At 43.0% G+C, this 24,396-nt stretch overlaps 1 protein-coding gene and 1 long non-coding RNA gene across 2 annotated transcripts; both read left to right on the top strand.

Moving 5' to 3' along the window:
- The first annotated feature begins 1,468 nt into the window (after positions 1-1,468).
- Positions 1,469-14,574, top strand: LOC132832802 (uncharacterized). Its single transcript, XR_009646988.1, has 3 exons — positions 1,469-1,670; positions 11,336-11,440; positions 13,461-14,574. It is a non-coding gene; the product is annotated as an uncharacterized LOC132832802 (long non-coding RNA).
- Positions 14,575-17,797: 3,223 nt separating this feature from the next.
- Positions 17,798-23,738, top strand: LOC132832786 (zinc finger protein 271-like). Its single transcript, XM_060850935.1, has 2 exons — positions 17,798-17,820; positions 20,614-23,738. Exon 2 carries the CDS (start codon positions 21,114-21,116, stop codon positions 21,990-21,992), a length of 879 nt encoding a protein of 292 aa, XP_060706918.1. The 5' UTR covers positions 17,798-17,820; positions 20,614-21,113; the 3' UTR covers positions 21,993-23,738.
- Positions 23,739-24,396: the final 658 nt, after the last annotated feature.

Below are 24,396 nucleotides of genomic sequence, written 5' to 3'. Positions count from 1 at the left end.
GAGAGAGCATGTTCATGTGACATCAGTTTGAACACATTCTCGTGGACGAGGAGAAGGGTCAGAAGAAATCACTGACTTGACCAAAAGCATATCCATTCAGGAAATCAGTTCAGAGGAAATCATCACTCCAAAGGGGAAGTGTTAGAGAATGAATCAGGGGAAAGGCGATGGTGGGAATTTGTGAAGATCATATGGTTAACCTTTTGGTACACATTGAGAATGGGAGCAGCTGGGATGACCTGTGGTTGTTATACTCTAGGAGACAGTGTGGCCTACAGAACTGACTTGGTGTTATCCACAGGATGAGTGTATGATTTATTTGCAGTAAAAGAACAGCTCTGCCAATAATGTCAGTTCACAGCCCTATAATGAGGTGCCCGATCTGGAGGAGAGATTAATAGACACTACACACATTAATATTTTGAGTAATTAATTTTCAATTTGGTTAACAACAGACTCACCATTCGAGGAGCCCAGATGTGACCAGCATACTCGTCCCTGAGAAATTAGCCTAAAAACAGAAGGCAAAAATAATTTACCAACATTGAAAATAACAGAATCTGAATAATAAACGACAATAGTTCGCCATGAGCTGTGTAATAGACTGCACTCTCCATAGAGACAGAAGTCACACCACACCGGGTTTATTTAAAATCAGGATTTTTGGAAGTGCTACTCCTTCGTTAGGTGAAGTGTCATTCCTGATGAAGGGAATATGCCCAAATCGTGGATTCTCCTGCTCCTGGGATGCTGCCTGACCTGCTGTGCTTTTCCAGCGCCGGACTTTGTTTCTTCAAAAGCTGTGCCCACAACTTCCACATCACAGTGACCATTAGAGCAGGTTTCACACAAAATAATACACATTTCAACTCTGTCCTCGCAAAAATATTCCTGTAATTAGTGTCAAAATGTTTTATATTAATATCTCTAATAGAGGTCAAACTTTATCAGAAATGTCCCAAAATCTTGTGAGAACCCAACATCTCCAGAAACATCTCGGACATTGGAGCAAAAACTCACATTTAAGTGAGAAAATGTTGGAGAGATTTTCTCTGGAAGTGCCTTTCCTGTGTTTGATGGAGGGAAGGACAGACCATCTCCTCAAACGTGACTGAATTACAGCCCCAAGCCCAGGAAGCTCCCCCTTCACTGAGGTTGTTTAAAACCCCCTCAGGGACTCAGCTCAACTCATCCAAACCGCTCCCAACCCCGCTCCGAACTACATTACCCATGATGCATAATATGGGACCCACGCCTGCGTAGTGAGGGACTGCAGATCAGAACGGGGAGCCATCCTGCAGTACCTGACGGGAATTGTAGTTCTCATCCACGCAACGGCGGTTGGCGCCAAACGTCCGGGAGTTCAAACCTGAGAGCGTGCGAGCTCGAGCAACTGTCACATGGGGCGGCGTGCGCGCGGAGTCGGGCACTGGGGAGAAGGACTGTCTGCGCCTTATGGCACAGGAAACAGAGTTTTGAATCTCTACAGAGACTGTACCCAGGATCTTTAGACTTCTTCTCTTAAAAGAAAGGCAAAAAAAACCTCCCGTTTGCGGTTTGGAAATGCCAGAATCAGAACCTGCCCCTGATTGGTTCTCTCCTGCGTGGATCCACTTAATTTATCCCACGATCCACCTGATGGTCCTGACCCCAGCTGATAGTAATACTTGGTGAGTCAGGTTCCTGAATGTAATCCCACTTGATCATAGAGTGCAAACTACAAAGGTGTGGAACTTGAGTGTTCGCTAAAAGGTGAGATTTCAGTGATGTGATGGTAGATGTTGTTTTCCAAACTCCTTGCATAGATCAGTGGGGGCTCGGACAGAGTTAAGGTCTGAGAGCTGGGATATGCACTGAGTGAACCTGCCATGGGGACATCAATGAAAGTGATTGGGAGGTGAGTATTTCTATCTGCTACCTATTCTGGACTAGCTTTCAGATTGAAGCCAAGCAGGAAAAAATATATATCCAGATTGGAAACTAAAGATCTGTAGTAAATTAAGAAACAAATGGAAATCCAATTCAGTAAAATAAAGAAACAGGGCCTGAAAATGAGTTGTAGTTGCAACATGTAGGAGTGGGTGAACCCAATTGTGGTTCATAATGATCATATCGAGCAAGTATTGATTGGATTTCCACCAAGCAATCAGAATTGATGAGCTGGAGTCTGGGTTTCAGACACTGCGATGAATCAGAGAGGGGGGAGATGCATCTGGACATTGTGTTTCAGGAGGATGTCACATCTGTTGATTAACTGCCCCAATTTGGTCATAGGTTCAGGGTGTGACTATGAATGAGGCAAAGTAGAGATTTCCAGGAGGTAGCACTTAAGGAGACTCAGTCCTTATCCTTGTCCAACAGGTTGGAGTTTCTTGCACTCTGTCTAGATGAGTGAGGGGTCTGTTGGGAGGATGAGCAATCTGACCATAGCACAATAGTACAAGGAATCATTTAAGCAAAGGGAGAAAAGACAAATGTACATAGACCCTCTGATCAGCTGGGGTCAGTACCATCAGGTGGATTGTGGGATGAATTAAGTGGATCCACAGAAGAGAGAACCAATCGGGGCTGGTAGAATGGTGAAAAAGCTTTTGCTGACAAACTATGAGCATCCAATTGCTAAATTACAAAGCAGAACTGCAAAGGTAATAATTTCTGGATGGCTACCTGAGCCAAGAGCTCTTTGGTACAAGGTCAATAAGATGAATGAGGTAAATGTGTAATTCAAAGTTTGGTGCAGGATAAATGGATTTGAATTCATGGACCTTGGCTCCACAACTGGGCAAGGAGAGAGCTGTTCTGTTGGGATGGGCTCCACTTGAATCATGTTAGGCATGGAGACCTGGTGAATCGTATAACTAGGACTTTAAGCTAAATATTGGGGAGAGGGTTCAGTTGTATGGAAGATTTAAAAATTAGGAGTGCAAGTTAGTGATGGGCTGATTGTTTCCAGAAAATGGAAGGCTGGAGGTCCATCCCATGATTGGTGTGCTGACACCAATCGCTGTGGTGCCTGCAGTTTTTGGAAGAACATTGAACAGACCGTGCAAACATCATATTGCACCAAATAATCATTTAATAATAGGACAACCTAAAGAACTTGAATCTGAATAAAATTAACGAATTCACAGTGCAAAGTGAGACAGTTCCTGAAATGTTTTAGGGAGACCAGAACTGGTAGTTGAAGATCCAAGGGAGCAATAGAGAGAAAGGAAAAGGAGGTGGTATACATTTGTTAGTAAAGGAAGAGATTAATGCTGTATTGAGAAATTATTTTAATACCGGAGATCAAGCCATAGGATCAGTCTAGAAACAAATAAGTCCCTGGTGGGAGTAGTCTACAGGTCCATGACCAGTAGTTTCACAAAAAGGCACAGTATAAACCAGGAAATACTGAAGGCTTGTGAGAAACGTACAACAATCATCGTAGATGATTTTAACATGCATGGAGTCTAGATTAATCAAATTGGCACGGGTAGCCTGTTGGATGAATTCATAGCGTATATTGGAGATTTATTTTTTGGAGCATTATGTTGGAGAACCAGGGGCCAGCTATTTTGGATTTTGTATTGTTTAATGAGGTGGGGTAAATTAATGATATTGTAAAGGATCCTCGATGAAAGGGAGATCATAGCATGACAAGTTTAATAACAAAGCATTCCTAAAAGTGTAATTTTTTTTTAAAAGATATTTTTATTAGAAATTTAATATTTTGACATTTACAAAAATAAACACAACTTTCAAGCACAAACATTAATATAAAAATAGATCTTAAATATATAGTCATCAAAATTCAAAGGAATGATACTAAAGAAGAAAGAAAAACAATGAAACTCAGTTAACTACTAATCTAATCCACAATTATCCAGAGTGTATAGTTGAGTCACTTACATCCTTCAAACAAGAGAAAATGTTCTCTAATACACTCATAACAGTATAATAAAAAGGAAACTATTTCCAAACAATAAGAACAAAAAAAAACATGTTTGAATGGAGATCCTCCCCCTTGTTCTCAGGGGGCCTTACTTCCTTTCTAAAGGTCCACCATATCCTCTCCCAAACAGTGTCCCACCCTTGACCCGGGCGCTCCTTAATAGGATTTAGATATAATACCGAGCTAGAGTTAACAGTGAGCGCCCCACCCCCACCCCTCCCCACCCATACCTGAGTATATCTGATAGCATCAATGCCACGTACAAACACACATAACTATAAAATTACAACTCCAACAAATTACAGTTAAGTATAATAACATAAAATAGCAAGGGAAGACAACCCTGCTCCCAGAAGCAAAAGTAAAGTAGAGTAAAGTATCCACTTCTCCCCACGGAGTGTGGAAGAGGCAAGCCAACATAAATTGTCTCTTACGATTTATTTAAATGAGTCTAAAAGTTCCTTAGCCTCTTCTGGTGATCTAAAATTATACTCGGATCCTTCGTGGTTAAAGCATAACGTCGCTGGGTAGCGTAAGGTGTATTGAATATTTAAGTTCCTTAGACATTTCTTCACCTCATCAAACGCCTTCCTCCTTCGTGCCAAAGCCGGGGAGAAGTCCTGAAATAACATAATCTTGGATCCTTCATGGATCATGGCTTTAGGATCCTTTCCAAGCTTTCTGGAGGCATCCAGGAGTATCTGCCTCTCCCTATAACTCTGCAGCCGGAACAGGACCGGGCGTGGGCGCTGGTTTGGGCCAGATCCGCGTACTGCAACCCGGTAGGCCCACTCCACCCTTACCTGATCAGTTTCAGCCCCCAGGTTTAAAAGCTGGGGCAGCCATCGCTCCAGAAACACTGCTAACTGTCCCTTCTCTTCTTGTTCAGGGAGGCCCAGAAGACGGATATTCTTTCTCCGATTTCTATTATCCAGGTCATCCATGTAGATTTCAAAGGCCCGGACTCTCTGCTCCAGAGCTCGCACCTGTTCTGCAGCTGTTTGTGCTGCAGCCTCGGAGGTCGTGGCCTTTAGCTCCGCCCCCTTCACTCGGCCCTGCAATTCCTCGATAGCCTGGCTGTGCTTTTGTAACTTTTCTTCGAATGAGTTCCATCTCTGTCTGGATTCTGCGATGAAATTGACGAGTGTCGTTTCCAGCCTGGCAATCATCTCTTCAAGGCCTGTTTTTACATCAGCTGCAGCCGGAGGAGGAGAGGAGGGTGGGGGAGGGGTCTTTGTTTTCTGAGAGCTGCGGGATCCCTTTGGTTTACTCATTATCCACTTCATATTAAACTGCTTAGATATAATAGTAAGCAGCTAATTAAGGTTAGAAAATTTTTTTGGGTGGTTTGGTAAGTGTGGTGGGGGTGAGTAACTCACTTTACCCAGGTTTTGGGAAGAGCACTGTAAACTCAGACTTGCTGAGTCACCGCCACCTTGGATCTCAAAAGTGTAATTTTTAAAAACTTATTTTGTGGAATGTGGGCTGGCCAGTATTTATTGCCAGTCCCTAGTTGCACCTGAGAAGGTGCTGGTGAGCTGCCTTGTTCCGCTGCAGACATGGCACTAGGGAGGGAATTCCAGGATATTGACCCAGCGACAGTGAAGAAACAGCGATATATCTCCAAGTCAGGATGGTGAGTGGCTTGGAGGGGAATTTTAAGGCTGTGGTGTTCTCGTATATCTGCTGCCCTTGTCCTTTCAGATGGAAGTGCTTGTGGGTGTGAAAAATGAAATGAGAAGAGCAAAGGCACAGTATGAAAGAAAACTTACACAAAAAACAAAAACTGAGGGCAAAGCCTTCTGTTAGCATATGAATAGGAAGAGAGTAGCCAAAATGAATATTGGTCCCTTAGAGGAAGAGTCAGAAAGTGTGGTGCTGGAAAAGCACAGCCAGTCACCGAGGAGTAGGAGATTCGATGTTTCGAGCATAAGGTCTTCATCAGAAATGTGGGGGAGACCCAAGGGGGTTGAGAGATAAGTGGGAGGGAGGAGGGGTGGAACTGGGGGAAAGGTAGCTGGGAATGCGATTGGTAGATGGAAGTGGGAGGTAATGGTGATAGGTCAGAGTGAAGGGTGGAACAGATAATTGGAAAAGAAGTGGACAGGTAGGACAGTTCAAGAAGGCAGTGCTGAGTTGGAGGGTTGGATCTGGGATAAGGTGGGGGGAGGGGAGATGAGGAAGCTGGTGAATAACACTGATCCCGTGTGGTTGCTGGGTCCCAAAGCAGAAGGTGAGGCATTCTTCTTCCAGGCATCGAGTGGCTGGAATCTGGCAGCGGAGGAAGCCCAGGACTTGCATGTCTTTGGAGTGGGAGGGGGAGTTGAAGTGTTCAACCATGGGGGCGGTGGGATGTTCAGTGCATGTGTCCCAGAGATGTTCTCCGAAACGGTCCGCAAGTTGGTGTTCTGTCTCTCCTGAGTGACTTGCGCTTCTCTGACTATTCCCCCCCCGCCCCCCGGCCCCCTCCAACGGCCATGTTTGCCACCACTTCCGCCCCCACCAATGTCACTCACCTGCATTCTGCTGACACACACCCTGCAGATCCCACTGTCACCATCCCTGCCCCCCAGAACCCTGAGGGGAACACCATCCCTGCTCATGACTCCACCCTCATTTCCCCACCACCACCACCGCACCCACTCCAGTTACAGGCTCCACACCTACACCAGATTCCAGCTCCCAGCCCTGCCAAGTTTTCACCAACCCCCCAGACCTCCCCCTCACTGAGGACGAACAATCAGTCCTCAGAAAATGACTCACCTTCATCCCCCTCCGCCCACGCATCAATGAATTTAATACACGTCATGAATTCGAACACTCCTTCCACTACCCCTGCCTCCGAGCTTACTTTTACAATCAGGACTCCCGCCTATCTTCCCAGGACCCCTTTGCCCGCTTCCAACACACTCCATCCACCTGGACACCCCGTGCTGGCCTATTACCCGCCCTCGACCTCTTCATTCCAACTGCTGCCGGGACATTAACAGCCTCAACCTGTCTACCGCCCTCCCTCACTCCAACCCCTCACCCTCACAACACGCAGCCCTCCACCCCCTCTGATCCAATCCTGACCTCACCATCAAGCCAGCAGATAAAGTGGCTGCAGTGGTGGTCTGGCACACTGACCTCTACACTGCTGAAGCCAGACGCCAATTCGAAGACACCTCCTCCTACCGCCCCCTTGACCATGACCCCTATCACCAAACCATCATCACCAAACCATCATCTCCAGCTCAGCACTGTCCCCATGACTTGTCCTACCTGCCCATCTTCCTTTCCACCTATCCACTTCACCCTCCTCTCTGAACTATCACCTTCATCCCCATCCTATTCACCTATTGTACTCCATGCAACTTTCTCCCCACCTCCACCCTCCTCTCATTTATCTCTCCACCTGCAGGCACTCTGCCTTTATTCCTAATGAAGGGCTTTTGCCCGAAACGTTGATTTTTTTTTTTCTGCTCCTCTGATGCTGCCTGACCTGCTGTGCTTTTCCAGCACCATTCTAATCTAGAATCTGGTTTCTAGCATCTGTAGTCCTTGTTTTTACCTCAATGTAAATGCGACCACATTGAGAGCAACGGACACAGTAGATGATGTGTGGAGGTGCAGGAAAATCTCTGCCAGATGTGGAAAGTTTCTTCGGGGCCTTGGATAAAGGTGGGGGGAGGAGGGGGAGGAAGAGAGGTGTGGGTGCAGGTTTTATGCTTCTTGCAATGGCAAGAGAAAGTGCTGGGAGTGGATAGTAGGTTGTGGGGGGAATGGACCTAATGGTAGTTAATAGTGGGGAACACAGATATGGCAGAAATGTTAACTCAGTATTTTGCTTCAGTTTTCATGATGGAGCACATTGAAACCATTCTAATGGTTACAAGTAATGCAGAAGTTAAAAACATGATGGACATAAAAACAATCATCATCGCTTGGGAGAAAGTCCTGTACAAACGTCTGGGATTAAAGACAGACATGTCCTCAGGTCTGATGACCTACATCCCTGGGTCTTAAAGGAAGTGGTAACAGAGACAGTGGATGCATTGGCTATAATATTCTGAAATATCATGGATGCAGAGAAGATTCCTGTGGATTGGAAGAATGCTAATATAACGAACTTAATCAAAAAGGGAGGGTGGCAGAAAATCAGAAACGACAGATCAGTTAGTTTAACATCTGTCATTGGGAAATTGTTGGAATCCATCATTGAGGAGATTAAATAGAACATTTGGTAAGTCAAAATATGTCCAAGTCAGCATGGTTTTATGAAGGCGAAAAGACATTTGACGAATTTGCTAGAATTCTTTGACGATGTAATGAGTAAAGTTGATCATGGCGGGGTCTGATAGCTGTTATGTATCTAGACTTCCAGAAGGCATTTGATAAGGTGCTACACAAAAGGTTAAGACAAGGTAAGATCACATGGAGTTGGGGGTAATATATTAACTTAGAGGATTGGCTAATAGAAAGCCTTCCGGATAAATGGATTTTTTCAGTTGGCGAGTTGTAAATAGCGGAGTGCCATCATCTTCCGTTCTTGGCCCCCAAATATTTACAATCTATATTAATAACTGGGATGTGGTTGTAGAAGGTAGCCAGATTTCCAGATGACAATAAAATATAAGGAAAAGTCAGTTGCAATGAAGAAATAAGAAATCTACAAGTTGATAGGGATAGGTTAGGTGAATGGGCTCAAGTCTGGCAGATTAAGTTTTTAACCTGGATAAATGTGAGGTCATCTATTTTGGGTGGAAGAATAAAAGGGCAATCTATTATCGAGAACAAGAGGTCATAATTTTAGAATAAGAGGTAGCAGATCTAAAATCTAGATGAGGATGTGGATCTCTGGAATTTATGGCTCCAGACTGCGGTGGTTCCAGACATTGAGGAAATCGATATATTTCATGAGTAATGGGTTGAAGGTTGTGGAGAGCAGGCAGGAAAGTGAAGTTGTGATCAGCCAAGGTTGTATTAAATGGCAGAGCAGGAGTAGGAGGCTGAATAGCCTGCTTCTGCTTCTAGTTCTTATGTTCTTATGATCGTGTTTAATTTTTATCAGTGAGTTAATGTGATGTTTAGTAACTCAAGCATGTTCTCTTGAGGCTGTAGATGTTAGAACGTAGAACGTTACAGCACAGTACAGGCCCTTCAGCCCTCAATATTGCACCAGCCTGTGAAATTAATCTGATCCCCATCTAACCTACACCATTCCATTATTATCCATATGTATGTCCAATGACCATTTAAATGCCCTTCACGTCGGCGAGTCTACTACTGTTGCAGGCAGAGTGTTCCATGCCTCTACTACTGAGTAAAGAAACTACTCCTGATATCTGTCCTAAACCTATCACCCCTCAATTTAAAGCTATGTCCCCTCGTGTTAGCCTTCATCATCCGAGGAAAAAGGCTCTCACTGTCCACCCCATCTAACCCTCTGAATATCTTTTGCATCTCGATTAAGTCACCTCAATCATCTTCCCTTCAATGAAAAAAGCCTCAGTTCCCAAAGCCTTTCCTCATAAGACCTTCCTTCCATACCAGGCAAATTCCTAGTAAATCTCCTCTGAACCCTTTCCAAAGCTTTCACATCTTCTATAATACAGTGACCAGAATTGTATGCAATACTCTAGGTACGGCCTTACTAGTGTCTTGTACAGCTGAAGCATGACATCAAAACTCCATTCCCCTATCAATAAATACCAATGCACCATATACCTTAACAACCCTTTCAACCTGGGTGGCAACTTTCAGGGATTTATGCACCTGGACACTGAGATCTGTTCATCTACACCGCCAAGAACTTTACCATTAGCCCAGCATTCTTGTTATTTCTTCTGAAGTGAACTACTCACACTTTTCCACATTAAATTCCATTTGCCACTTCCCCGCCCAGCTCTGCATCTTATCTATGTCCCTCTGTAACCCACAACATCTTTTGGCCCCATCCACAACTGTCTACCTAGTGTCTTCCGCACCTTTACTAACCCATTCTTCTACACTCACATCAAGCTCAGTTATAAAAATGACAAACAGCAGCGGCCCCAGAACAGATCCTTGCGGCACACCACTGGTAACGGAGCTCCAGGATGAACATTTCTCATCAACCACCACCCTCTGTCTTCTTTCAGCTAGCCAATTTCTGATCGAATTTGCTAAATCATCCTCAATCCCATGCCTCCGTATTTTGTGCAATAGCCTACTGTGTGGAATCTTTTCAAATGCCTTACTGAAGTCCACATACACCACATTAGCAGCTTTACATTTGCCTGTATTCTCCTGTTCTTGAAGAACTCAATAAAGTTAGTTAGGTATGACGTACCATTCATAAAATCGTGTTGACTATCCCTAATCAAATTATTATTTTCCAGATGATTATAAATCCTATCTCTTATAACCTTTCCAACACCTTATCCCAGAACTGAAGTAAGGCTCCCTGGCCTTAATTACCAGGGTTGTCCCAACCCCCTTTCTTGAACAAGGGAACAACGTTTGCTATCCTCCAGTCTTCTGGCACTACTCCTGTTGAAATGATATCTTAAAGATCAAAGCCAAAGTCTCTGCCATCTCCTCCTTGGCATCCCAGAGAATCCGAAGATAAGACCCCGGGCCAGGTGGGATTTATCTATTTTCCGATCTTGCAAAATTGCTAAAACCTCCTCTTTGTCAACCACAATCCCATCTAATCTAGCAGTCTGTATCTCAGTATTCTCACTCTCCCTGCCCTTTTCCAATGTAAATATTGACGATAGATGTTCGTTTAGAACAGAATATGTTTATTGTACAAAAGAAAATAAACTATCTATATATTGAAAACAAATTTTCACTGTTTTCCAATCTGATGCAGAGACTCAATCCCAGAGAACTATTACTCCTATTGTAAAAATAAAGAATTTAACTTTCCTCTGCTGATCTGCAAGAAATTGGACGTCCCGTGGCTAGGGTGGAATGCCTCTGTTTTACAGCTAATGTAATTTCTTACAATCTAACATCTCCTATTATCCAGAGCCATTTACATGGCCATTTCCTTGCCATTCAGAGCTGTTTAATTTTCATCCCTTATTCAGACGTCAATAAGAACATTACAGTTGGAATTTGACTACTCCCCTATAGTTACAAAAAACAAATTTGCAATAGATCTGACCATTAAGAGATGATTTGCATTACATTGTTTCTGGAGGTGATGTGGTCAATACATTGCCTTGAGTGGCATGTGACTGTGAGGGGGATGGCTTGGCGGTTGTCTCATGGGCATTATTAACTGCGATGTAAAGCTTTTGTGTAAAGGAAGGACCATTTCCTTTGTCTAGACAGCTTCCCTGGACATGCCTTGAAAGCATGGCAAAGAGTGTTCAGGGTTTCTCCAAAGCTTGTACTGTATTATGGTTAATAAATTTTGCTTATTTACAGAAGTTACCATGTTGCAGTTGCATCAAGTGTGTAAGGATTTCAGGGGGGAAATAAACTTAACATTTGGTGGCAGCAGTGGGATTCCAACGTACACGGAGCTTCCAGGTGGGCAGTAAGTAATAGTCTGAGTGCCGGTTGCATGAGATGGATGGGCCCACGAGATAAGATTTACCTTGATTTCTCTCCTGAATCTACCACTTAGTCGACCCCTCGTCCCCCTAGGACTCTGTAGTGACGGAATCTCTGAGGTAACTTATGCACTTGCATGCGAACGAGCTTGTTTTCGGAATCATGCATTACTGGGGAAAAAGGGAGTTAAAGACCTCTCAGTAAAAGGGGGTTAAAATCCTCCAGTGGTGAGGTTTGAGGCTCTGGAGCATTAAATAAGTTCGAAATCAGGAACTTCAAAGAAAAACATCTAAACAAAGTTTGGTGGTACTTAATGTTATCACCTGATTGCCCACACCTCCCCTTAGAAGTACGTTTAGGACAACATGGCATCACCGGGAAAAGGGGGAGAAAGCGGAGCTGGTCCGCTCGGATCCCGGCAGTGAAGTACATTGACTGCTGGGGAGGCTTTGTCTGGGTGTTTGCTGTGGGACTCTGTTTCTGGGCTAAGGGCTCAACTCGGTGAGTCTTTCCTCTGGGGGAAGGAGTAGCATGGACTGCGGTGCCGTTTGGTCTGCTGAGATGGTTTTCTTCTTTTTTATAAGTGTAAATTCATCGAGAGGATGCGGGAAAAAAAACGAGAGGTGCTGACATTAAGGTTGTACTAATACTCGACAAAGGAAGTTTCAATGTAAATTATGCCATAGTGAAAATGTTAGAATAGATTCAATGTGGAAACAGGCCGTTTGGCCCAAGTCCACACCAACCCTCCGAACAGCAACCCACCCAGACCCATTTCCCTACATGTACCCCTGCACCTAACACTATGGGCAATTTAGCATGGCCAGTTCACCCAACCTGTCCATCTTTGGACTGCAGAGGAAACCCACACAGACACAGGGAGAATGTGCAAACTCCATACAGACAGTTGCCTGAGGCGGGAATTGAACCTGGGTCCCTGGCGCTGTGAGGCAGCAGGGCTAACCACTGAGCTACCATGCTGCCCCAAATATCTTGGTTTGTTAAAATACTAGTTCAGAATACCCTTTCAAATTACTGTTTGAATCAGGATCTCCATTCAGTGTGTTTTGTGGGCTATTTAATAGGGCAGATTTTGTTTTTACATTGAAATTGTACAACATTATGTCCTTTTTAAAATTATCAAACTTGTAACCTTAAAACAAACTGAGCACCTTGAGCCCCTGATTTGTTTTAAAATCTACAATGCCTGTTTCAAAAAAACAATTCCGTTGTCATGCTTTAGCCAGAAAAGAGTATTGTAATATAATATCTTTGCTGCTGTGTTTTTAATGCAGAGTGTTCACAAAAAGACGAGTGCATGTTAATTTTGGTGTTTTTAAGATTTTAGAGCATATTAGAACTTGAGGCTGAGCTGTTTCAGTTCTGTCAATTATTGTTAAGACTTCATTGGCCCTTTTCACATTGTAAATTCAAGAATGTTGATCTCTACCAAAGTTGTACAGTTACTGGTCTGTAACCACTTTACGTCCAACTGTTTTATTTGGGATGTTTCACTTGGAGAACATATTAAAATATACTCTGCATTTGTTTCCCCATGAATATTTGAGATTTAAATCTGAACTGAAACTGCCTCTTCAATGGTTAAAGCACAGGAAACATTTTGTTGTTTTCTTGCTGTTCCAGATTTTTGAAATACTTTTCCTGACAGCTTTCACATTAGCCAAGTATTAATTTGCCAAAGGAAAATAATTTTTGAATTACCTGAATGGGGTTCCCTGTGGGTTTGATTTTAGGATCATTGATTGTTGTTTATAAATGACTGAACTGTTTTGGCAGTACAATTTAGAAGTTTATGGATTGTACAAAACTTGATAATGTCATAAACAGTGAACAGAGTAACAGACTTCAAGTCAACTGAGAATGTTGAAATAGGCAGACACAATTTAGTGATACATACTGATGTCCACCTTGGCAAGGAATGAATGAAAGAGGAAATGCAAAGATACTTTCATCTCTAGAGTTTCTCCATTCACAGGTCAAGCATGACATCGGACCACTGCCCACCCCTCAACAACTTGTTCTAACTGATTCAATCAGCTCCCCAATCATGAGCACAAAAAGTGAAGAAGCTAACAATGGGGAAAAGGAGGTCTGAATGTGTTTTGTCAATGGCCTTCCTATGGACATTAAACATGTGAGCTTTACCTCTCTATCATTTATGGGATATGAAGGTTCACTGATCAAACTAACATCAAAAGAGAAAGTTGATTTTGTTACATTTGACAGCAGAGAATGCTGCATTCACCTACCCTGCAGTTGCAGCTGCTGCACCTCACACTCCGATGCGCTGGTATCCTCCATCTGAAGCACCCCTGCAAGGATGGCAGTCAGTTTTGTAAAGTTTTTAACTGCCCTTATCCAAGAATTCAGATTTCTCCGTGGAGTGATGTTTTGTTTTCAGGTTGGACTGTACTGAAGAAGAGTTTGGATAACTGGCTCGTTTCCATTGAACTTGGAAGGGGTGGAGTTGTCATTAAGGACTGTGGATTTAAGAACTTTTTCCTGCAGATTCAAAATACTGCATGTACTAGTAATATTTGTTGTTTATAATCATTGCATGTTGTGTTTCAATAACTTACTTAAGTACTGGCAGTAAGATTCTGATAAAGAAGGTGGTAATGCCATCTAGGTGGTTATCATGGAATGATAAAAGGACGGAATGTGATATTAAGGAGTTAGCTTGCTCTGCTGACCTGCAGGAAATTGGATGTCCTGAGGCTAGGGTGAGATGCCTCTGTCTTGCAGACAGATTGTAAAAAATTACATTATCATCTCCTATTATCCAGAGCCATTTACATGGCCATTTCCTTGTCTTTCAGAGCTGTTTACATTTTCATCCCCAATTCAGAAATCTATAAGAATGTTGTAGTTGGAATTTGACTACTCCCTTATAGTTACAAAAACACCCTTTTGCAACAGATTTGACCCTTAAGGAATGATTTGCATTACATTGTTTCTGGTGGTGATGTGGTCAATGTATTGGTCTTGAGTGGCATGTGACTGAGGGGAATGGCTGGGGGTTGTCTTGTGGGTATTATTAACTGTGATGTAAATATTTTGTATAAAGAAAGGACTGTTTCCTTTGTTCAGGGAGCTTCCCTGGACACGCCTCGAAGCATGGTGAAGAGTGTTCAGGGTTTCTCCAAAGCTTGTACTGTACTACGCTTAATAAATTTTGCTTGTTCACAAAAGTTGGCAGGTTGCAGTTGCATCAAGGGTCTAAGGATCTCAAGGGGAAAAAAAAGAACATATCACTACCTCAGCTTTCCATTTTTTTGATTAATTGCAGACAACTTTACAATTCGTTATCAGTTGGCATGCCCCCCTAATAACTCTGGCCTAATCCGTGTTTCAATGCACTTCATAAAACACTTAAGTCACTGTAAGGTGTTTTTAGATGCCATGAAGTTGTGAAAGATGAAATATGAATGGAGGTTTTGGGTTTTTTTTAGGGAACTATGCTTCCTGTTAACAGGAAATTATGCAGAAAGTAGGAGGTTGTGTGGTACAGCTGGTAAGGTCCTTTTGAGTCAGAGCTCCGGATTCAAGTCCCAGCTCAGGACTTGACAGCCACAGATTATGTTCATAATTTCGTTAAACAATTTAGGATCAACCTGTAAATCCTTCTAGTACACCTACAGTAAGTATTGAGAGTGAGAGAATCTCCTTACTGGTCATGCTTGATGTTGTCCTGTAAGCACTGATTCCTGGCTGGTGACCTGTTCTTGGCCACGGACATGGGCACAAACACAGGCCGGAGTTGTCTCATACACCACTCCCAGTCGAAGGAAACTGTGGAAGACATAGAAATTATCCCAGCCCACAGTGACATTGACCAATATACTGTACACCTGACACTTACTGTGGGATCCTGAGTATTTCTGTGGGATCCTGAGTGCTCAGGAACACAGTGTTCTGATAAATCAGGAAGTTGGGGCTAGGCTGAAAATTGAATTAATTGAGAGTTACAAATCATCAGTTTTCTGTAGAAACAGAACAAATAACAACACAATAATCACTGCACCAAACTTTAGATCAGTTAGAATGACAAATCATTTGTACATGAGTCAAGATTATTCCCAGAACATGAAATGAATTTTCAGGGAGTGTAATATGAATTGGGTTACATTAACCATGAGTGCATTTGCTTTTCTCTGTCAAAACTGGTCATTACTCCAGGGCTATCCTGAAGAGAAAAGATAAGCCACAACTTCTCCCGAAAACCAACAGAATCCTTGAAAAGTTAATGAATGGTGTAACAGGCTCAAGGGATTATTCCAGTTTCTATATTCCTTAAATTCCTCTCAATTGCTCTCTCTCCCCTTTTTATTTCCAATCACAACTGGTCAGTGTCATCCTCTTCAATCTCCTGCTGAGTTCCCAACCCCACACCATCTCCATCACAGACTTTTTCCTTTCCTCTGTATGTGTGTCAAGAGATATGCTGACTATGTGAAATTACTTGAGAGGTGAATGGTTTCTCCACAGTGTGAATAGTTTGGTAATTTCTGAGTGTTGTAGGGAGTGTGAGAGTCTTGTCTCTCACTCATTTAAATGGTCCTCTGATGCAGAAGAACTTCAATGAGCTGGAGAAGGATTTGTTTTATACATCACATGTGAATGTTCGTTTCCCTGGTGTGAATGGACTAGTGCTTGATCAGCTTTTTGGTTAACAGCCGAACGTGCTAATCAATTGAGCCACAGAGACTGGCTCCCTGATGAAGGGCTTAGGGCTGAAACGTTGATTCTTCTGCTCCTCGGATGCTGCCTGACTGGCTGTGCTTTTTCAGCATTACATCTTTGACTAATGTCTGATCAGGTTTGATGGTTCTGTAAAGCTCCTGTTACACATTTCACACTTGAACAGTTTCTCCCTAGTGTGAAAGTGTTCATGATTCACAAGTATTGATAACAATATGAATGCTTGAACACACATATCACATTTAAATACCTTCCCTTCCATGTAACTGTCATTATTAAATAGTTGATGACATTAAGATTGGTGGTGTAGTGGACCATGAAAAAGATTCAAGCAGAGTACAATGGGACCTTTGTATAATTTAGAAAAATGTGAGGTGCTGCTTTTTGATAGGGCAAAGCAGGGCAGGACTTATTCACTCAATGTTAAAATCCTGGGGCGTGTGGTCGAACAAAAAGACCTTGAGGTGCAGATCCACAGTATTTTGAAAGTGGACAGGCTGGTGGAGAAGGCATTTGGTACACTTACCTTTGGTCAGTACATTGAGTGTTGGAGTTGGGAGGTTATGTTGCAGCTGTACAGCATATTGGTTAGGGAACTTTTGAAATACTGCATTTGATTCTGGTCTCCCTGCAATAGGAATGCTCTGGTTAAACTTGAAACAGTTCAGAAAAGATTTTACAAGGATATTGCCAGGATTGGATGGTTTCAGTGACAGGGAGAGGCTGAATAGGCTGGGGCTATTTTCACTGGAGCGTTGGAGGCTGAGGGGTGATCTGACAGAAGTTTGTAAAATCATGAGCATGGATGGGATGAATAGCCAAGGGTAGGGCAGTCTAAAAGTAGAGGGCATAGGTTTAAGGTGAGAAAGGAAAGATTTAAATGGGATTTATGGGGCAAATGTTTCGTACAAAGCATGACACATCTATGGAATGAGCTCCCAGAGGAAGTGGTGGAGGCTGGTACAACAAGGGTTCAGAGGGATGTGGGCCAACTGCTGGCAAATGGGGATACATTAATTTAAGATATCTGGTGCGTGTGGAAGAGTTGGACCGAAGGGTTTTTTTGTGCTATACATCTCTATGACTTTATTATACAAAGGATGCACTTTGAAAGCCAGGAACGTATGTAGAGCGTATTAAGTGCATCTCACTTCACTGCCTTGGCTGCTGTGGTCTTCCTCTTCCGATCTGCTGTCAAATACATTCACATCCCACACTGATGCTGTCAGTCTGAAAGCCTCCGAGGATGAAGAATGTTCTTCCCGCCCTAGAAATCATTTACCGCGGAACTGAGACAGCCGCTGCAATAAGTGAGGTTTTATTCAGATGGAACAGTGACAAGTTTAAACCCCCACCTGATCTGCTGCTCAAAGTCACCTTCATTTCCCCGGTCAGTTTCCCAAGTTTCCGGAAATTCATGTTGCTCCAGAAATATTTGGTTAAAAATCACACAACACCAGGTTATAGTCCAACAGGTTTAATTGGAAGCACCACCGGCATCTCCAAATCAGAAATATTTGTATTGACTGTGAGAGACATCAATCAGAGAGCCCACCCACTCTGCCCATTGTCTCCTCTTCCTCTTCCAGAGCTGGTTCACTTCCTATAGGGACTGAAAACCAAGTGAGGAGATGGTGAGTGAAGGAGCAGCTTTTATACAAATTGTATCCCATAATATCCACACCAATCTTCAGGCAGTCTGACTATCCCGTGGGTAATCAGGGGTGGATATGTCCCTTATGCTGTGTGAGAAGATCCAGCTGAGAGAGCTGTTTACTCGGTGCTTTGTGCTGAACTGTGTGACTGGAGTTGTGTGTTGGATATTGAGTGTGTTTATTGAATGCATTTCCCTCTGATTTCCAGGCTGAGTTTTGTTGATGGCTCATCCCTGAATATGAGAAGGCGAGGTGTCATTAGCTGGGAGGTGTAGTGTGTCAGAGGATTTTTACTGATATTCTGTTGTTGAGTTCTGTCTGTGTGTTGGGAGCTGGTTATGAGTCAGAGTCCTACAGCACGGAGACTGGCCCTTTGGCCCAAACTGGTCCATACCAACCAAAATGTCTGTCCACACTAACCCCATTTAACCACATATGGACCCCGACTTGGTCCATATCCTTCTTATGTATTTGTCCAAATGTTGTTGATGTACCCACCTCAACCACTTCTGCTGGCAGTCCATTCCATATATTTAAAGAAGCTTAATTGTTTTTTTAAAAGTACGCAATTCACAGAGCTCACTCATATTGATAATCTGAATTACTCAAACTATTGCAGTTCCTAACACCCTTTTTTTTCAAATTTCAGACTCCAGCGTTAAGAATGGATGCATTATAACCAATAACTGGAATTCAACATCAACATAATTAATTTAAAAATTAAGCTTAAAAGCATTTGATTAATGGAATAATTTACAACCTAACAACCTGCTGTCTCTCAATGCACACAATAAAGTCAGGGAAGAGATGATATGAAAAATGTTCAATGCATACAACATTTGATATAGTCAGGAGCCAAGGTATAAACTTTGAAAAGTCTCACACCATTTTATCCTGTGGACTGTGAATGCTCAGTTACTGGATGTTTCCCGTCTTTTCAAATTTCTCCAAGACTTCCTAGCATCCTATCTCCCTAACTTATTCAGGAACAAAAACAAAGATTGTATTTAGAGAAAGCCTTTCACAACAACCAGATTTAAAGAAAGTGAATAGTTTTGAAGTGTATTTATTTCAGTAATGTAGCAGTTAATGTATACATACCAAGTTTCCAAATATAGTTAACATTCCTGCAGAGCACCTTGGGTGCAATACAAATTCAAGTATGTTGATTTTTGTCTAAAATTTTGGGAAGTGAATAGACATTTCATTTGGAGCAGCATGATTCCACTCACAGTTTACCACCTGAAGCAGTCTCCCAGTGAGGGGCAGAGTCACTGTGAAGAGATAGGGTTATAACCTTGAAGGGTTATAACCTCACAGAGCAGGGTAGAGATGGCTGCACATGGCTTTGAACTCAGTTGTCAAGGAGCACTGGAAGGTGTCCCTTTAGGATGCAGGCTCCCTCCCTGATCTTTCTCTGCACTGTTTTTTTTTGTTTAAAATTCACTCATGGGATGTGGGTGTTTCTGGCTCGGCCAGCATTTATTGCCCATCCCTAATTGTCCAGAAGGTAGTTAGAAGTCAACCACATTGCTGTGGGTCTGAAGTCACGTGTAGGCCAGACCAGATAAGAATGACAGATTTCCTTTCCTAAAGGACAGTAGTGAACCAGATGGGTTATTCCCAACAATCAACAATGGTTTCACGATTCATTATTAGACTGTTAATTCCAGATTTTTATTGAATTCAGTTTCCATCTTCTGCCATGGCAGGATTTGAATCTGGGTCCCCAGAACATTTGCTGAGTTTCTGGTTTGACAGTCTGGCTGTACATCTTTGAGAAACAAAAATTAGCTCTTGATGAACCCCTGCAATACAACAAAGCAGAAGTGATCAAGAAGAAAGGCATTTGTCAAAAACAAATTGACATAATTCCTGAGTAAGCAGCTCCCATCCCTGAGATCACTCAAACTAAACTTCAAGATAATGTCAGGATGAATTCCATAAAATCGCATTGACAATTGTCCACAATTCAGTTATCAACCAAACACTGATACTGGTTACATGAGGTATTTGCAGAGATATGCTTAACAATGAGGTGGGTTGTAGGAGAGTGTTAAAGGAGGAAGGTGAGATGGAGAGTGTTGGTGAGAGAATTCGAAAGGTTGGGGTCTTGGCAGCCGAAGGCATTGCCACCAATGGTGTCGCAGTCAAAATGGGAGAAGCATATGAGGCTAGAATTGGAGAAGTATAAAGATCTAGGAGGGTTGTGATATTGGAGGAAATTACAGAGGTAGGGAGGAGTCACAACGGACAGATGTAAAATCAAAGATGAAAAATTTTAAAAGTGTGATGTTGTCAGACTCTAAGCAACTATAGGTCAGAGCACAAGTGTGAATGAATATGCCGGTCAGCTTGCAGGCAGGATGGTTGTTAAACTCTGAATTGTTAATCTAAGGGGAGAAATGGAAAATTCTAGATTGAATTATCACTTCTCCCAATTGTGTTTCATACAAAACAATGTAAAATTGGTCTTTATCAGAACAACTGGACTTAATTTCACCGTTTTTTCTTTACAATTTGCTTCATGTTGCCTGAGATGAGGGAGGGCCTAGGGGGAGGAGCGAGAGAAGCCACATTGTCTGCTCCTGGTCACTATCCAGTGTATCTGCTAGAAACAGTGTGTGACAGTCAAGTGAGGTAAAGAAAGGATTTGTATTTGAATGCAGATTGGCATTTACTGTGGAACAGTCTTACACTGAGGAGTCAGACCCTTAAGAAAAGGAGGAGAGGGAGTTGGTGGAAATCATGGTGTCTTTTCCTGTTTTTCAGAAGGATTGCACCGTACTATACCAGAGAATAAAGACAGGATAGATACTCCCCCTGATCATCCCCCAGAAACAACTGCACAAGTGTGGGAAGACATCCAGTTCCTTCACAGCATTGCTCAACACAGAGATGTTTGGGCAGTGAAACCATCATCTGGAAATCGGTCGGGTCAGGGGAGCTTTGACATATCATCAGATCTGAAACTGGTCAGTGGTGTGGAACTTTCCAACAGAACCAACCTTTCTGAAGATTTGGCTGTGGGTGATCAGTCAGGGTGAAGCTGGGAGAAAGTGTGTGTGGCTCCAAGTGTGATGACAATTCAATCATCCTTTGAGCCTCATCAACAACTGACTCATTCCTACAGATTGAAGGCCGCTCAAGTCTGAGGAGAGCTCAACAGCTGATAAGACTTCTTAACACAAGTTTCACTGTTGACACAAGGGCAGCTTTGTGCAAGGGAAACGTGCTCATGAGTGAAAAACCAAGCCTTTACTCAGTTGTCAATGCTTATGACTGACCGACGTATTCGCACAAGGGAGAAAATATTCACATGTGAGGTTTGTGGCAAATCATTCTCGCAATTGGGGAATCTCCACACGCACCAACGCACTCACACAGGGGAGAAACCATTCACGTGTGAGGAATGTGACAAATCATTCTCAGAGTCATCAAAACTCCGTGCACACCAACGCATTCATACAGGGGAGAAACCATTTACGTGTGAAGTGTGTGACAAATCATTCTCACACTCATCCACCCTCCGCAAACACCGACGTATTCACACTGGAGAAAAGCCATTCATGTGTAAGGCGTGTGACAAGTCATTCTCTCACTCGTTGACCCTTCGCATACACCGAAGGGTTCACACAGGAGAGAAACCGTTCACGTGTGAGGTGTGTGATAAGTCATTCTTACACTCATCTAATCTCCGTGCACACCAACGCATTCACACAGGAGAGAAACCATTCCCCTGCGAAGTGTGTAATAAATCATTCTCAGATTCATCCACTCTCCGTGCACATCAACGTGTACACACGGGGGAGAAACCATTCACATGTGAGGTATGCAACAAATTATTCTCAGACTCATCAAACCTTCGCAAACACCAGCGGATTCACACAGGGGAGAAACCGTTCACATGCGAGGAGTGCAAAAAATCATTCTCAACTTCATCCACGCTTCGCACACACCAACGTATTCACACAGGGGAGAAACCATTCATATGCGAGATATGTGAAAAATCATTCTCGCAGTCATCGAACCTCCGCACACACGAATGTATTCATGCAGAGCAGAGACCATTTACCTGTGAGATGTGTGATAAATCATTCCCAAGGTCATCGAAGCTCCTGGTCCATCAGAAGATCCACACTGGGAAGTAACCTTCTAACTGTGAGGTTAGCATTAAAGGAACTGTACTATCTTCAAATCTGTCAGAACATCAGAGGGTTTCCAAAGACACTTTAAGTCAACTGTTTCTGACAAGGCTTTCACCCACTTCTTTGATTTCCTGAAGCATAAAGCAGAGTGAGAAACCATTCCGATGTGAAATGCATGACTAGGTTTTCACACAGTGTAGCATCCTGACCCAGCAGTGCATTCCAAGGAGAGAATACTGTATCAATGAGAGTTCTGGAATAAAACCTTCACAAGGTTGTTGGGCCTCCAAAAACATCACCAAACCCACACTGGAGACAGATACTTCCAGGATTGTTTCACTACCTTCTCTCTCACCAGATACTGATGTCTCCACAAGGACTTGGATTTGGGTCACCTGCTTCGGTTGCACTGAGGGCTGTCTGTTATTTACCCTCCACTGCACACAAAAAGGGGGAGCTGTCATTCCAAAGCACTGTCTCAACAGGGTCTGTCTCAAACCTCCCTCACCATCAGTTTCACCAATTGTTTCAAGAAAGTGATTTTAATGTTTGACCTGATCATCAAACACCATTAAATGAGGACATCAATATGTATAGAAGCTCCAACCTATGCACAAATATCACTGTGTCTCTGGGAGGATGTCCTCAGCCACAGGAAGTGGGTGATTTAGGAGAATGTGTGTCAGTACATTTCCTGCTGTGGACAAGAGGTAAATAGCTGAATAGAATCCACAGCATGATTTATCTCTCTTCATGATAATTATTACAGTTACCATATCCTTGATGTTGGGTTTGGGGAAATTCCTCCTCTAAAACTGGACCATGAGTAAATAGGATCACACCTTCTGTGAATGTTGACCAACGTTGTAAACCTCAACTGGAATACCATGGGGGCTGCCGACTTTGTTGTTTGTCGTCCGTTTGCTTGTTGCAGCACTCTTATTGATGGTGACTCACCCATGGATTTTACCAGAGGACATGAGGGGATAGACTAGAGGGTATCAGCTGCCCCAGTAGATTCACGGTTGATGAGCTGTTCAAAATGTTCGTTCTGGCAAGTCAATAATTGTCCCAGCAGCCATCAGTCTCCCATGTGGCTCAAATATCACAGGTACATCATTTGAGTTGGCTTTGGAACTTCCAGAGGAACCTCCAACGTGGTTAGCAAATACATCCCAGAATTCTTCGTCACATTTACTAATGAGAGCAAAGTATTTAACTCAGTAAATTGCAAGGTTTTGTGGATTGTGCTCCAAGGAACTCCATCCCAATCATTCAGTTGTTTCTTGATGATATGACTGTAACTGTCTTTGAGTGAGAGATCTGAAACAGAAACTTTCCAAATCCAGGTGTCAAGCAAGGCTGTGTGACCATGACTATTCTATTTACAATCTACCTGAAAGTGGCTGTTCACCTCATCAATGATCAAATGCTCTCAATTAAACACCCTCTCGATGGGAAACTCATTTATATTAATCTTCTACATTCAAAAATCAAATCAAACAACATACACTAGCAGATGGCTGCAGTTTTGCTGCTCACTCTACAACAGATTTGTAATCCAATCTCGATTTTTTCAAAATGCTGCCAATACAAAGCTCCTATCGACACTCACCTGGTCAGGCAGATATTCCACCTCCCCGTATATGTTGAATCTGAAACTCTAGAATATGTTGAGCACTTCCCAGACCTCTGCAGCCACTAGGAGAAAGTGAGGACTACAGATGCTGGAGCTCGGAGTTGAAAAGTGTGATGCTGGAAAAGCACAGCCAGTCAGGCAGCATCCGAGGAGCAGGAGAACCGATGTTTCATGAGCTCTTCATCAGGAAACTCGTGCTCGAAACATTGACTCTCCTGCTCCTCGGATGCTGCCTGATCAGGTGTGCTTTTCCAGCACCACACTTTTTGACTCTACAGCCACCTATCAGAAAAGGCATCCATTGATGAGATCCAACATAAGATCAGCCATCTCCATTCAGCCTACAAATTGCAGCAGTAAGATTTAGACTGCAGAGGATGAGGTAGGAAGCTCATCTCCATTCTCTTTACAGCAGTTAGGGATAGCAACGTTCATCTCCGCTGAAAGAATTTACAAACTTAGAAAGACTGTTGAAAGGGAAAAAAACTCGATAAATGTAGAAAACAATTGATGTCACCACATTCCTGACCGACAGCAAGACCTGGACTGTGTATCAGTGGCACGTAACAGCACCCGGAAAATTCCATTATCAATGTCACTGCAGCTTCCTCTGGATTCAAACTCTGGTTTCCTTCTCAAAGGCAGGTCTACGAACATTCAGGTAAAACTACTACAAAATCAATTTCGATGTTCTGGCCGTTGTGTCTGGATGGCTGTAAAATGCTATTCCGACCACTTCCTGTTCTCTCAAGTGCCCATTGTTCCAGG

The sequence above is a fragment of the Hemiscyllium ocellatum genome, chromosome 35, assembly GCF_020745735.1.
Source record: "Hemiscyllium ocellatum isolate sHemOce1 chromosome 35, sHemOce1.pat.X.cur, whole genome shotgun sequence".
Lineage (NCBI taxonomy): Eukaryota > Metazoa > Chordata > Chondrichthyes > Orectolobiformes > Hemiscylliidae > Hemiscyllium > Hemiscyllium ocellatum.
This window is presented reverse-complemented; position numbering and strand designations above follow the sequence as displayed.